Here is a 16,714-nt window from a genome sequence, read left to right as displayed (position 1 = left end):
GCTGTACATGGATGGCCATAGGAGGTACCATTCTTCTTTGCTGATGCATCCCAAAGCAATGGACACAAATCTAGGCTAATGGTCATTATTTGGTCTTAGGCACTGGTACAATTATGTAAATAGAACTCTAAAGTATTTCACCACATATATCAGGAGCAATTAAGATGCTTAATCAAAAAGTTTCTGAGGCCAAAAAATACTACAAGTAATTATTGCTCTCAGGGGAAGTTTCACAGAACTTTCAAATAGTCTTTTCCATGAGCGGAGCATCATGCAGAAAAAGATTATTTAGTAAAACACACGAGTTATTTTTCAAAGTGTTGGTATTGAAGGCAGGATGAAAATGTGTCTTCAGAATAATGGTTTTATATAAACATATTGTAATTTGTGGGATTTCCAAAAGGAATTAAATCTCATTTGGGTCAAAAGAATATCCTTCTTAAGGAGTGAAGCTCTCATACTGAAAGACCAGAAACTGGATGCCCTACAGCCTTACTTGGGTTGGTTAAACTACTAAGTATTGATTCACGTTGGTGCGCGTGCATGTTTGTATGCACGCACATTTTCCTCCGCATCTGAAATTATGAGTCTTCCTTTTCTTCCTTCCTTTCATCTACTTCTTGCTTTAAGTGAAATAGCAAAAGTTTGTCATTATGCCTGAATAAAATTTTTCTCTTCGATCCTTTATCTGTAATAGACTAAGATTGCCAACAGTATTTATAGGGTCATTATTTTCAACTGTTTCTTGACACCTAACAATATTATTTTAAGTTTCAGCCAAGAAGATTTCCAATAATTATATAATGTCTCTCAGTAATGATCTGTCGCTTAAGATACACATTCTGTTTTACCTTTCAACACATACTTGATAACCTCTCATTTACTAACTATAATTGAGGCAAATTCAGTCTTGGCTAATTAGGGGCTCTTAGTACCCCCTCATACATGTTATTCTTGATGACATATCAATAGAATTAGGGTCTACTTTTTATTTTTAATTACAGTAATAAAAATGTGCAATTTAAAAATATTAGAATGTTTAGGGACATTATAACTATTTCACAAGTAACAAGTCCAGTGTTCCACTGAGGATATGCAAAATGCCAAAACCTTCACAACTAAAACAGAATGGTCGCTCATCAAGAGTTCCTTTCAGAAGTAAATTTACAGCCATGTCAGATGATGAGGTCTCAAAGGAAAGTGTACATAACCAGGGCAACAAACTAGACATAATTATGTATTTTTTCACGAAAGCTCTATACCCAAAGTGGGGGTTGAACCATGACTCTAAGATCAAGAGTTGTGTGCTCTACTGACTGAGCCGGCCAGATGACTCTAAACTAGACAAATTTTAATTTTGGTCCCCATGCACCCACTTCAGCTCTGTTGGTTATTGCTGTCACATAAAAAGTCTTCTAAGAAAGTTTGGTGAATGCGAGAGAGGTGAAGTAGGGAATATCTTTATAGCGACAAAATTCTACCTCTGTTATGAACTGATGGCAAACTTTGTAGTAAATAGGTCACCAAGACTGAAAGTTGAAGATGTTAAGAACACACACACACACACACACACACACACCCCTACAATGGCCTATTTCCAGATGATTCTACCTTTTCTCATCATAGAAAACATGCTTCAGGTATACTAAGAATAAACATAAAGGAAATAACATCAATTTTCCTATTCTGTTCAACATTTTTAAAAATTACCACATAAGCAAAAAAAGTAGAAGAGAATTTGGACGTAAAACATATGCTTGTAAACTCAGAGCAATACCAAATGGAAGCAGAAGTTGCTAATATGGTTTCAGTATTTTGTCAAAGAGCCAGCTGGATAGATGATAATTTTTCTACCCCTGCAGGGCATCAAAGCTTTTAGGAAATCATTCTTTTCACACATATTAACACTTAGCTTATTAAAACAGATGATACTTTTATTGTAAAACAGCCTGGGTAGAGGCTAGAAGCATAAAATAGGAAAGAGGAGGCTCATTTTGACCACCCGATCTGACAAACCGTGAGCACTGACACAACAGACTATGGAGGAGATGATGACGTAGCAGGACCTTCTGGAACTGCCACAGCTGAAGTGTCACCACGAAGCCCGTGAATTGCTGTTATGAAAACATTTGCGGCAACTTGCATAATTAAATGAAACTGCCAGAAAAGCATTTCCAAAATGCAGGGGAGATGTGCGTAAATAAATACAGTTCAAAGCAAATATTCCATTCCGGCATCAGCCTTGGGAAGTTCCAACACAAGCAAAAGCACCATTTCCTTTGAATTGACTGTTAAATAATTACAAATGAATGACAACATTGTTATTGAAATGGATTGCTCTCTTAGTTTCCTTTACAGATACTAGACAAATGAAACTTAATGATCACGCTCTCTAAAACCACAACCCCCCACTTCTAGAAATTGCCAGGTGAAAATGAAGACTTTTGTGCTGAGAAAACTGTAGGGGTATATCGTTAGCATTTGTCAGTACTGTAAATCACGGGGGGAATGTTCAATAACGGTAGAGCGGTGGTGGTGGATATTTGGCTTTACTGAAGCTTATGTCTTCGTTTCACTAAGGAGCCTTATGTTAACTCACAAAACTTTCAGAGGAGGGGCCCACTCCTTGCCAGCAGGATCCTGTTTATGGAGTGCAGCAAAGTCAAGCAAGCGGACTGGTGCTGTATACACAGTGGTAAACCGGTTATCATCCTGCTCGTTAAAATTAACCTTAGAAGCTTTTTGAGACCTCCATTCTAACAGTGACACTTGTCATGTACAAAAGAAGCCAATTAAGGCTTCTGTCAACAGTCAGAGAACTAAAACTATCCACTGTATTAGCTGCATAGAAGAAAAGGGATCAGAAAAGGTGTCTGCTTTGCCAACATATCGAAATGCAATTTTCCCTGCACACATGTGGAGGATGCCAGGAAGCCTTGTGAGGGCAGTTACTTACATCAAACAGTTTTTCTATATACATTTCCTCATTGACCTTTTCTCGAAGAATATCCTGGTTTTGCCGAACAAACATGATATAGGTGTCTGCGAGATCCATTCCTGGTTTCTGTGGTGGAGGAAAAGCATGGGGAATAAAAGATCAGATCTCTATTGTGAAAACATTATCAAAACACAACTTTAGAAAATAATTCACATATCATTTCAAAAATTACATTAGTAAATTATGCCCAAGACCAAAATCAACAACGAGCACCTTCAGTAAATTCCATAATTAAAATAAATAAAAGTTTATTACCGATGTCTGTAACTTGAGGTCACAGTTATTCATCATTATGAAAATGAGTAGAGACATGTGGCTGTAAAGTACCAGATACCTTTTTTCTTTAATGGCCATCTTGAACTGTTAATATGCCACACAGTGTAAATGAATGAATTTTTTAAAAAAGTCCCCACTTGTAATAATCCTTTCCTAATTGCCAATACAATTTACTTGTCACTATCTCTGGTTGGTTTACGCATATATATTAAAAGCAAAAATGTGGGGCACCTGGGTGGCTTCAGTTGGTGACGCATCGACTTCAGCTTAGGTCATGAACTCACAGCTTGTGAATTTGAGCCCTGTGTCAGGCTCTGTGCTGTCAGTTCAGAGCCTGGACCCTGCTTCGGATTCTGTGTCCCCCTCTCTCTGCCCCTTTCCCACTCACACTCTGTCTCTCTCAAAAGTAAATAAACATTAAAAAAATTAAAACAAGACAAAACAAAAAAAACCCAAAACAAAAATGTTAGTTTTCCTTGGATTGCCTTCCTCAACTACTATAGGTGCTGAAGGCATACAAGCTAAATTTTATTTAATTTGAATAAAATATTATTAGGAAGATATTGGGCCAAAAACTTAATGGATTGTGAAGTGAAATGTAAACCAAAATTTTGTAGATTATCTATTGCTTCTACTCATTCATCTTTATCTATCTCAAAGATTTATTTTATTTTAGAAATACAATATCAATGAACCAGTCTCCTATGAAGAGTCTGAAGTGTGAACCGGATAACTTTCTGAAGTTATCCAACATCTGTTGCCTTGCAATGTTAGAGGAGATAGGACAGTTAATATAATTCCTCCTTGTTACAAACTCTACAAAGTCAGTACTAGGAAGGGACAAAAATCTGAATGGTTCCAAAGAGTTTTCCTTCTGGACTTATCTTCACTTCTTTTTTGTGTTGTAGATAGCTAGACTAGTGAATAAAAATACTCATTTGAATGATCTACACTTGGGGTTGCTTCATAATCTGTACTGAGGTATTCATTTGATTAGAATTTGGCATTAAGGGTCACTTGGGCGGCTCAGGCGGTGGAGAGCCTGACTTGTGATTTCAACTCAGAACATGATCCCAAGGTTGTGGGGCCAAGCCCTCCTTCTCTCTCCCCTCCCCCCATCCCGGTGCTGAGCACGGGACCTACTTAAGATATTCTCTCTCTCTCTCTGCCCATCTCTCCTGCTCGTGTTCTGTTTCTAAAATAATAATAAAAAAAGAATATGGCATTAATAATAACAAAATGGTGGAACTGATGCCCAAGTAAGTCCACTGGTCTTGTATCATTTCATATTCATAGAATGTACTTATAACTTCCATCATCAGACTCATTTTGCAAAGTAAATCCTGCAAGGAAATGAAGTGGAAGAGAATACAGGTCATTTAACTATTACTACTGTAAGAAAAATAAGACATTACTGAGTATCACGGTAGTCCCTCTCCTTAAATGAAGGATAAAAATTTCTTATCGCTTTTTTTTTTTTTTTTTGGTGGGGGTGGGGGCATATCTTATATACAATAATAAAACTGCCCATCACTTCACCAGTGCACCATATAGGCAATGAACATATGTCATTAATAAAACTTAACTTGATTTTTTAGTAACAAAGTTATTTCTGGGTAATGCGAGTTACAAGAAGCTCTTACTGCTCTTACATTTAGCCTGAAGGGAAATATATGCTACATAAATTCAATTCAAACATAACCCTAATATGACAAAATTAGTTATCAGTTATAATTTGAAAGAACTACTTAAATGTCTTTTCTAGTCTTTCCTTCAAGAGCATCCGTATACAATGTAGGGAATAGGTTTCAAACCTAATGGAGGCAACTTATCAAATTCATTCCTTCACTATTTTTCTGCATAATTCTCTTGAGCAATGTTTGAAAGTTTAAATACAGTGACATGGATAACCGAGAGAAACCTAGGTTATTTCTTCTTCTTTTACAGTGGGGGTAGGGGAGTGCGTTATGTATCAGTTTTTCCAGTGAAGACGCAGAGTAATTTGTACAAAGATTAATACTACTACCACTTGAAGAGAGCTAACCCATAAGAGAAGTACTTCTCTCTATGCTTCTCAAACTTTGTCAGAACGTCACAAATAAAGACGTCCAGAAAACATAGTGCCACAAATGAAAACAGCAACAAAACACTTGCCTATGTATAATGGAGAGCATATAGAAAGTTAGCTCAGCATCTGAGCCTTGGTCAGGTGCTTGGAAACCAAATACTATGACCTATATAATACCACAGCAGTAGGGCACAGCTCAGCGAACCTGAGAGTTAAAGAGTATACAAATGAGAGGTTTGTTTTCTCCACTATTTCTCACCCTGCCCAACCCCATTTTTATTTCTACCTCTTGAAAGAAGAGTAGGCTTACAGGTTGTATCTAGTCAATCACTTGACCCATCAAACTCACTGGAAACTAAGTTACAGCGAGAAGGACTGGAGAATAGTGATTTTTAAACACTTGCCATAGATTCTAAGGTCATTTTTCCTGTTTCTTTGATCCCTTTCAAGATAAAATTTGACAAAATGTAACACTGTCCAGGAAGAGTTTATCTTCTAACATCTGAAATGAACAAACGCTTTACAGTCCAAGCCTAAAAGAAACTTAAATGCTGTTCCCTTTGGCAGACCCAAGGCATATGATACTGAAATCTGTAGGTTGAGACATATCTACAATTTTCTAAGAAAATAAACAGCTCTGGCTAAAAGTGTGAAGTAAAGCTCATTTAAAAGTTTAATTCAACAAAATTTAGTGTTTCTGTCTTTTCTTTTCACTATACTTTCTCCTCTTTTGGCAAATGAAGATCCACTTGCCTGGAAAACAAAACCTAGAATTCTTACATTTCTCATTAGCATTATTTCTTTATCTTTGAGCTGTTTACCTATTCTTGAAACTGTGACATATGGGAATTTCACACCTAGTGAGTATATTTTCATGTAGCTGTGGCATGAGACTATAATCATTAAAAGAATATACACAAGTAAGAGTAACTGCAACAGTTGGTGACATTTACCAATTAGAATTACAGTTCTTTATCCTTCCTTTAGTATATGAAGGGTAATTATCTCTGATAAATTGCTGAAAAAGATGTAATTTTCCTTTTAAACAGTTTCTACTTACAGTACAAATGTGTTTGGATAGAAGACATTATCACTGGTTCAGTGCTCCTTTGTGCAAAGACTCTGTTTTATGGCAGCAAAATTTACATACTTTGGAAGTCACTGCATTTAAAATTCCATTATTAAACGTTATGCATCTAATTTCATCATTAGATGTTATCTTATTAGGAAATGAAGTTTTGTTAAAGTTAAAAAAAAAACCCTGAACCCACATTTTTTTTTTTTTAGTGTGTAAATGAACGGGACACATGTGACTGCCAGGCAGGGACACCAAATTGCTACATGTGTCAGTGCAGGTGGGTGTCCATTAACCCTATCAAAGTAGAGGTCTATTAAACCTCAAAAATTGTGGATATGGATGAGTTTTTATCAAGAAAATTGTGATCTAGAGAGCTAAATTTAGAAATCTCGTCTATATTGGTAATTATAGTTTTCTTAATGAATATGAGAAAATAACAATTAAAAATCAGGTAGCGAGCATGCTATGCATTAACCTCCACCTAGATTAAATGCTTTTTTGCATTCCACCATTTAAACCTCTGATATCCTTGGTTCACTAAGCGCTAACCTCTCCATCTTGCTTATCAGGGCAGTAATCTCTAAATCCAGATCCAAATAGGAATTCCCAAATTCTAATTTGATTCAAAAAAGAACAAAATTTGGTAACAAAGTTAGAAAAAAAGAACACAGACATCTACAAAATTCCCCCATGAGCATAAAGAAATCAATAAATTGTGGAGGGAAATGTAGTATGGCGAGGAGGGTGCCTCTGACATTGGCTGTGTAAGAAACAGAATACACCAGTGAGTGAATGAGTTTAAGCAAGGGTGCAGGCTTCGGCAAATTTTTTTAAGCGCTAATCACTAGTTAACCTAGTGGGGTGAAAATGCCGTTTAGAAAAAGAGAAAAAAAATTCCTCGTTAATTACACGCTGCAAATGCTCTTACTTCCTGCTGCTCTACCTAATCCCACAGGTGCAAGTCTTCACTCTCCCTATTCATGGGTAGGTGGGTGCAGCGCTGCCCGTCATTTTCCACAGCAACGGATTTAGATGCAGAAGAAGCCGCTTAACCTTCCACGGGAGGTTAACGATACACTATGCAAACACTGTCATGGTATCTATTTAACAAGGAGACAGATTTTTAAATATACTATTCTAGTCTCAAAGATTAACTAGAAGCTACAGTATAATTGACTTAATTTGAAAGTGCACTTCTCATAACCTTATAAAAGCTTGCCTTGAAGAAACAACCGAGGGTAGAGCTGTGTTACCCTGTTGTGTAAGAATCTGCATGCATGGATCTTGCGAGGTTTGCAACAACTGCACACCTTCGCAGTTTGAAATTATAATAGGAGCAATTTCTATGTCAGCTCTGGCATTTCAACTTCAGAAATGGTTGATAACTGATCATCAGGGAACACAGGACATAATTCTACAAACACACAACTTATCCCAGGTATCGTTAACAACGATATATATCATTCTTTCCCTGTTCAGTATATTCTTTATAACTGTGACATTCATGCAGCCATTTCTGCAGTGTTACATTTGAGTGAAAATGTTCTTAAAGTTACAGTTTTCAAAAAGCATTTGGGGCAGGTTAAGTAAGTTACATGTTCTCAAATACGAACATAGGTTTTGAGTATCGCTATGATGATTACGTTGTAAAAATATATTTTACCAATTTTGTACAAAGGAGAATAATTATATTCACATAGAAAAGCAAACGGAAGTAAACAGAACTAAACCTTCAAACTAGGTTTATTCCATCTTAAAATTCCATAAGCCTAGGAAGGGGCATAATTCATAAAAGGAGTAAGGGCAAGAGATGTGAACAATGAAAATGCCACAATGACACGAAGTTTTCAAGATTTTCTAATGAGTTTTCCTGACTTTTTAAAACAATAAAACAATTTTAATTGTTCTTGAAATACCCTCCAAACTGTTATTTCAAGCAGTGAAGCAGCCAGAGTCACCTTTCTCTCTATTAAATTTAGCGGCATTCAAATTTCCATTAACACTATTGTACATTTTGATGCCAAACTGGAAAGTAGAAAATTCTGAACTAAAGATAATGGCACCCACATCCATTTGAAAACATCCTTTAGACATGGAACATGTGTGTTTTAAGTACATATGTTTCCTTTACTTCCACATTTCTCTGTGTGTGTGTGTGTGTCAGAGAGAGAGAGAGAGAGAGAGAGAGAGANGTGTGTGTGTGTGTGTGTGTGAGAGAGAGAGAGAGAGAGAGAGAGAGAGAGAGAGAGAGAGAGAGAGAGAGATTAGTTTCAGGTCTCCAGAGTCCTTGCTCTGGATAAGAATGTTCTGTCTGCTCCCTGTGAGTATAGTTAGTAAAAAGGAGGTTCCCAACATAATGCTATAGGAGTATATAAGAATCTACTATTATTAATGCTCACATAACTTATGTAGTCATAATGTTTTCACTCTTAAATTCGTATGAATGGTTCACACTGTTTCTTCTACATTGTGATATATTTTATCATTCACGGATCTAAGCATTTGTATGTACCAACATACAATACTGTTATTTGATATTTTATTATATCTCTGGGGGAAAATACCCTTCCAAAGAGGAAGCTATTTTATGTATTAAAAGGAATAGTGAATAATAATTTAAAACATTAGCCTGAAACACTCAAGGAAAAGAGGCAGGTTGACTCTGAACTGAGATTTATGCACTCAATTTTAATCTTCCTATACCTTGCTCATTTGACACTATGAGCTTCTAGAATCTCTCCTGATATTTCTGATCTGTAATAAAGATTACCAACATCTCAAAGTTTAGAGGAAGAGGTGCTGATACGGGACTACCAGACAAAAAAAAGTGTTAATATATGGAGCACCTAATGCCTTTATACTCTTATTGTCATGAGTAATGATTATAATGATGATGAATCTCTCAGTTTATAACAATGTTCACTAACCTTTCCCTAGTCTGTCTACAGTGGTTACGATGTCAACCTTAGAAACTACACTACAGACATGAAGACCTGAAATTAAAATGCTGTGGCTATTATTTCATTTAGCTTTTAAAATTTAGATTTAGACTGACTGGGATTGATTGGGACTCAGTCCCAATTTGGAACATTTCAGATTTGGGCTCAAAGGAGACCCAAGGATGTTAGAAGATCGAATCCAGAGGCAGTCCATGGATTTGCCTTATATGAGAAAAACCAGCCAGACAAAACAAAACAAAGGAATAAAGATGCAAGAAGCTAAATGCTTATCTAGAAAGGGCAAGAGGCAAGATCCTCTTCTCCTGTAATGGTGAGGCTTTAATCTGGTCCTGGCTTACATCTCTCCCTCCAGGAGACCATGTCCCAGTGGACAGATGCTCCACTCTCTGGGTTCTGCTTGGCTCTCATTTGGATGTAAAGCACTGAGTATTCAAGCTGCCTTATCTAGGAGATAAAAAATATCGGAAGCAAAGGAAGGAGGGACAATACTATTGTCGTTGAACTGACCGACTATAACTTTATTTTTAATTAAAAAAATCTTTATTCAACTTTTAACCATCAGCAATGGGCACTAACAAACATTATGTTTAAGTGATCTCTATGCCCAATGTGGGGCTCAAACTCACAACTGCAAGATCAAGAGTCCCATGTTCTAGCTACTGAGTCAGCCAGGCGACTATACCTTTAAAGTCACACTGATATACATGAGGAGCTTAATATTCTAAAACAAAAGGAAAATAAATGAAAAACAATCCGATTTGTTCACTGTGGAAGGTGAGTGATTTTTCTTTTGGAAAACAGTCATGTTCAGAAGCAAGGAATGGGCACTGCAGAGTAACATATGAGAACAGGAAGCATCACTCCAGGTAGAAGCAGTAACAACCCCATTGGTTTCAGTACTGCTTTACCTTTACAAAGACCTTTTATGTGAACATCCTCATCGAACCTCCTAAGCGCCGAGCGAGGGAGACAACGCAGGGATTATCTATTATCCTCAGTGCACAGGTGGGAAAATGGAAGCACAGGGGTCGGACAGCTACTAGGATGCGAAGGGTGGGATCTGAACTACATCTTGGGCTCCACAGCAAGTCTGTACATTACAGAGCTCTGAATTCAAGCCATACTTTGGGGAGTTGGGAGATTAAAAGTCTTTGGCAAGTGTCATAATGAAGAGAGAATATTTGAAAGAATTATTAACAGAGACAAGAGAAAAAGAAACCGTCTCCATTTCTAAGGACAGATAACCAAGATTAGGTACCAGCACTACGAAGCAAATCAATGGGGAATTTCTCCTTTGCTTCCTCACTGCTCGTGGTCACAGTCATCCTTACCATGTCCTCCAGGTCTCTTTAGCTGTGTCACCTCCCTGTCTAGCAGAGAGATCATATGCAAGGTGTGTGCAAATGGAAACAAGACAGTTTTCAATAGGCATTGTACACACACACACACAACCCCCCCAACATACTCCATAGANTCCAGGTCTCTTTAGCTGTGTCACCTCCCTGTCTAGCAGAGAGATCATATGCAAGGTGTGTGCAAATGGAAACAAGACAGTTTTCAATAGGCATTGTACACACACACACACACACACCCCAACATACTCCATAGGGAATACAACCTATAATTTAGTCATCTATAAAATGAGTATGTTATAAAAACTGCATTATTCCTACTGTGACATTCAGTGCCTTTTAAAAAAAGTGTTTATTTTGAGTGAAAGAGGGAGAAAAAGAGTGAGTATGGGCAGGGGAGTGGCAGAGGGAAAAGGGAAACTCCCAAGCAGGCTCCATGCTTAGCGTGGAGCCCAATGTAAGGCTCTACCTCATGACCATGAGATCATAACCTGAGCCAAAATCAAGAACTGGATGCTCAAACGACTGAGCCACCTGGGGTGAACTCTTAATGTCTATCCTATTCCATCCAAGGGACAAAAAGGCCCAAAAATGTCACCTAGAAGGTGATGGAGAAGACGAAGAACTAGGAAAAAATAATGGGGAGAAAGGAACAATGCCTGTCACGTCTGGCCTGGAGTTAGAGGTTTTTTTTGTAGGAGGACCACAGAGCGTGAAGAGGAAATACTGTCAACGTAACTTATCACTGTTGCTGTTGACCTCAATCAAAGGGCTGAGGTAGTCTTTGTCAGGTTTCTCCACGATAAATCTATACCCCCCAGGCCCTCTCCTCATACTGTATTCTTTGTAAGCAAGTCACTGTGCATGGCCTTAGGTTGTAGTCACTTACCCTGCCTCCTTGGGAGTCAAGTATCCATGTTAATTACTGGGAAGTCTTCTGTAAGGGAGATTTTATATATCTCTGCATTTATTTGCTTAATCATTTAGTTGCATGAGTATGGACTAATGGATATTTATTTTATACTTTGGGTTATAATCTAATACTACCTAATTTATTTAGCTGCTCAAATTATCCTAGCTGAGGCCCTTGGGAGCTCTTCAAGTGCCTCCGGTGTCTCTTTAACATATCCCCTAGCATTGTGGGTTTTTTTCTTCCAAATATTTCTTTTGCTTTCTGTCACTTTAAGATGCTCCAGGCTCATTTTGTAGATGTGCTGCCCCAGTCCTAGCATATGCCATTTCTCCAAAGAGTCCTGGTTCATCTTACTGTAGACTCGATACTAAGATCTGGGCACTTGGTGTGGTTGTTGCTACGGGGGTACCATTGCTTCTGGGTTCTCTCGGCTAACAAACCAAGGAAATATATGTGTATATCTATATTTCTACATGTAACCAGCTCCATATTAAGTTCAAGAGAAGTTCACACTGATGACTCCAACTCTAATCCATTACCATATGGATCATTCTAGCCTCTTCCTCTGGTCTCCAGCCTCTCACTCCCAACAGTCAGAGACTTGGCTTTCACCAAACATCATCTCTTTACTTAGCCATTTGCTTCCAGTGTGTAGGAGAAGGGGAAACAGTTTATCAACTAGACTACAATGCTTATGTACAGCTCCTTCTCCCTTTATTCTTACAGACTCTAATTATTTCCAAATTTACTCAAATCAGCACTTTTTCCTTCATCTTTTTCAGGGAGATTACTCCACACAGCTGCAATAGAATTAGATTAACAACAACAACAACAACAACAACAACAAGTCGTTTCCATCCTGGGATCCCATGATATCCTAAGTGTCCTTTTAAAAACTTACCTATGCTCAGGTTCCATCTTTGTGCTGTAACGGTAGGTTTTGACAAATACATAGAATCATGTAACCATTACAGTATCTCATAGAAGAGTTCCCCCGCTCCTAAAAGTTTCCTGGGCTTCACCTACTCACTTCCCTGACCTTGAACTAATGGCAACCATTAATCTCTTTTATAATCTTTATAGTTTTACCTTTACTATAAGGTGATATAAATAGAATTATATAGTGTGTAGTCTTCTCAGACTGCCTTCTCACACTTGGGAATATGCCTTTAAGATTCATCCATGTCTCAGTGTGGCGATTTGGCCAATTTTTTTTCTTTTTCTTTTTTTCTTTTTTCGCTGGGGTGTATTCCAAATGTTGCCTTTGTCTATTGAAGGATATTTTGGTTGGTTACAATATTTGATGATTATGAAAAAGGCTGCTATGAACATTCATGTTCAGGTTTGGGTGCGGATGCACGTTTTCAAATCAGTTGGATAAATACCTGGAAGTCCAATTGGTGGGTTGCAGGTGAGGCTCTTAAGCTTTCTAAAAAATGGTCAGTCTTCCAAAGTGGCCGTACCAGGTTCCTTTTACATCAGCAATGAATGAGAGTCCCGGTCAACATTTTGCCATTGACAGCTTTATTTTAAATTTTAGCCACCCTAATAGGTGTGTAGTGGTATCACATTATTTTAACGTGCATGTCCCTACCAATAAATGACAACGGGCATCTTTTCATATGCTTATTTGGTATCTGTATGTCTTTGGTATAGTATCCATTCTGATCTTTTGCCATTAACATTTTTTTAAATTGCTGAGAGTTCTTCATACATTTTAGATACAAGTTCTTTGCCAAACAGGTGTCTCTAGCTTGTCTTTTCATTCTTTTAACTGTGCAGAGCAGTTAATTATCAAGTCTAATTTACACCGTTTCTCTTTCCTGGACGTGTTTGGTGGCGTACCTAAAACATCCTCACCGAACCCAAGACCACATATATTTTCTCTTATGTTTTCTCAGTTTTACAGTTTGCATTTTACTGGTAGGTTTTGCATTTTACTGGTAGGTTTGAGTTAGTTTTTACAAAAGGTGAACCAGTGTACTTTTTCCTCCTGAGGTTCTTCCTAAAAGAATGCTTCAGGGAGACATCCTTGCAGAGTTTTAGCATAAAAAACAGTAACAGTTAACAGCAACTTGTAGCTATTGACGTTAATATTCACGGGCATCAGTAATAATCTGCCATGGCCAGACCATGTCTATGGTTTAGTACACTCTGCTGGGGGGTGGGGGAGGTGGGTGCACAACTTGATTTAATAATGATGCCAGTAAGCTGGGATTCATCTACAGAGTGAATAATGGCATGATACAGAGCTTGGGTACAGTTGTAGCTGTTTTCACGCTATGTCTGTTTCCCTATCTCTTTGGTCCTGGACACTGAATGGCTTGTGGGCAGGCAATGTCTATTTTCACCATGTAAGCCCAAGGCCTAGCATTTAGTGTCCCTTACATAAATATTTGATTAGTGAGTTCAGTGAAGAAACTGAGCTTGTTTAATATAGAAAATAAGAACTCCTCAGACAATATATCCCTTTGAATAGCCACCATATCCTTTGGGAAGAGGAGGCATGATTAATTATCATCAAACATTTGAAGGGTTATCATGCAGAAGAGGGATTAGAACCAAGGTAAAATTCACAGAGGTACCGAATTTCAACTCATTAAACCTATGAGGAGGCTGCCTTGTGGTAAGTCTGTAATCACTGAAAAAATTAAGAGACTGAATGAATTTTTGTGAGGGATATGGGGGGAAGGGCTTTCAGCATCTAGAAGGAAAATGAACCTCTTTCTGCATTTTCAACTCTGAGGTTCTAGAAGGTTTAACAGACATAGGATAGGGTCAGGTTAAGAACTTCAAAAGCCCTAAGAACAGAAATATTGTGTCCCATTCCATCTGTGATTCAAAATAAAAACAAAGCTGTATTATAAGACCTGTGCTAGGAATTCCAATGAACTTCATGTGTTCTTAAGATTCCTTGTCTTCTTCTTTGTAAGACAGGAAATATAAGCTCTTCTCCTTAATTTTCCCTTCCTTTCTTTTGTGCTGTCACTTTGCAAGACCCTACATGTGATTATTTCTGCTTATTTCCCAGTGCTGATTTTCTGATTCTACGTAGAAGACAAGGAGTATATCAAGACTTTTTTGGGAATCATTTATAAGATAAAAAAGCCTTGTTATAAAGAAACCCCATGCAAAGGCAGGAAAGTCCATGGCCTTTTCATTTAAAGTATCTATTTATACTCTTTTTAAACATTTGTTAATGTTTATTTATATTTGAGAGAGAGAATGAGAGGGAGAGCGAGAGAGCGAGAACGAGTGCACAAGCAGGGGAGGGATAGAGAGAGAGAGAGAGAGAGGTAGTCTTAGAATCCAAAGCAGCCTCCAGGCTCAATCAGCTAACCAACTGAGCCACCCAGGAGTGCCACCATTTATACTCTTAACTACAGAGAACAAACTAATGGTTACAGAGGGGAGGTGGGTGGGAGGATGGGGGAAGTAGAGGACTGGGGATTAAAAAGTACACTTATCATGATGAAAAAATAATAAAATAAAATGATACAAACATCCATTTATAATAATTATAGTAGCAATAAATCTGGGGACTGTCTAGTCCACAGTATACAACGTGGTTCTGCATTTTAAAAGTGAGAGCCGCCTACTACTGGTCTACAAAGCTTATGCTGGGACTCAAATCATTAACATTCATAATGACAACCTACATGTGGTGCTGCCCAAGCACAATCTTAAGCAAAGGGGACTTCAATTCCGTTTCCATTTAGTTTGAATTTGTAAGGTTTATCTCCATTGTGTTCAAAAGAAAGTGATACATATGCCAAGATATATATCAGGCAGAACATATCAGGCCTTGATCATATATGTGATATCAGAATGAAGGCAAAAACTAATCTGTCAGGATTATCAACTTAAAAAGACTGCACTAACTTGATTATATTTATTATGTGAATTGTTTTTAACATAGGCATCACACCCACCGTGGAGCCCAATATGGGGGCTGACCTCACAACCTTGAGATCAAGACCTGAGATGAGGTCAAGGATCAGACTGAGTCACCAGGCACGAGTTACCAGGCACCGCTATCATGTGAATTTTCCAGTTGTAGCTCATGGTATCTTAATCTTTGAACAGATTTACAGGTTACAAATTATTTCCCAAGAATTCTGTGAAAAACTAAATGTTGAAATAAGTGAAAACTGATTTATAATACTTTTGTGTTTAGAAAACTAGTTCTTTGATTTAACTGGTTCATCTTTATTGTTACTTTAACTCCTATAAGAAACCTATTACAGCTTTCATATAAAGGGGGGAGAGAGTAAGCATTTTTCTATAAAAAGAATGAGGCATTTTCTACCCCATCCTAGAGTATTGTAATTACCCTCTGCAACTGAGCTGACATGCTCTCACAATGACTTGACCTCTATAAGAGTTCCCAAGATAAAATGGAAAATGTACACTGAAATAACTGTGTCAAGCCTTCTTATGAAGGCTAGCACTTGCTTAAAGAAAATAAACTGCTCCCTTTGAGTCGGNGTGTGTGTGTGTGTATGTATGTATGTATGCATGTGTGTACATACATATGTGTACACACACACACAGTTTTCTGAGAGAGACAGAGACCGTGTGAGTGTAGGACAGGCAGAGAGAGGGGGACAGAATCACAAGCGGGCTCTGTACTGTCAGCATGGAGCCTGAAGTGGGGCCTGAACCCACGAAACCATGAGATCATGACCTGAGCAAAGCCAAGAGTCGGACGCTTAGCTGACTGAGCCACCCAGGTGCCCGCCCCTATCTCTATATATAATTTTTACAAAAACAAATGGAAAAATACTTACTGGAACATCAACATATTTTGCAGCTGCTTTCACCTTAAGTGAAAAAGAGATAATTATGAGAATTATTTCTGAACTGTTAGATAAGTACTATGACAACAGTCAAAAGACAGAAGAGAACACAATCAAATACTTACAGTGAATGACAGAATGGATGAAAAGAAAGTGCCTTCATCATATCTTGACAGCTTAGACAACACCCCTTCCAACACTGAAACAAACTGTAATTGTTTATGGTGAGTATCTAGATATTACAAAAGAATAACAGGGCAAATATTCCCT

General features: G+C 37.8%; 1 protein-coding gene across 5 annotated transcripts in view; it reads right to left on the bottom strand.

The window, feature by feature from the left end:
• The window catches only part of CADPS2 (calcium dependent secretion activator 2), a 397,782-nt gene that overhangs the window by 22,147 nt on the left and 358,921 nt on the right, over positions 1 to 16,714 (bottom strand). For all 5 annotated transcript variants that reach the window (XM_077773241.1, XM_077773245.1, XM_077773242.1 and 2 more), the window contains 3 exons: positions 16,570 to 16,653; positions 16,436 to 16,468; positions 2,957 to 3,064 (listed from right to left, as the gene is read on the bottom strand). In XM_077773241.1, coding sequence (XP_077629367.1) covers positions 2,957 to 3,064; positions 16,436 to 16,468; positions 16,570 to 16,653 — 225 coding nt within the window. The remainder of the gene's footprint in view (positions 1 to 2,956; positions 3,065 to 16,435; positions 16,469 to 16,569; positions 16,654 to 16,714) is intronic.

This window comes from Crocuta crocuta, unplaced genomic scaffold, assembly GCF_008692635.1.
Source record: "Crocuta crocuta isolate KB4526 unplaced genomic scaffold, BGI_CrCroc_1.0 scaffold16, whole genome shotgun sequence".
NCBI lineage: Eukaryota > Metazoa > Chordata > Mammalia > Carnivora > Hyaenidae > Crocuta > Crocuta crocuta.
Note: the sequence above shows the minus strand (reverse complement) of the source record. Positions and strands in the feature narration are given on the sequence as shown.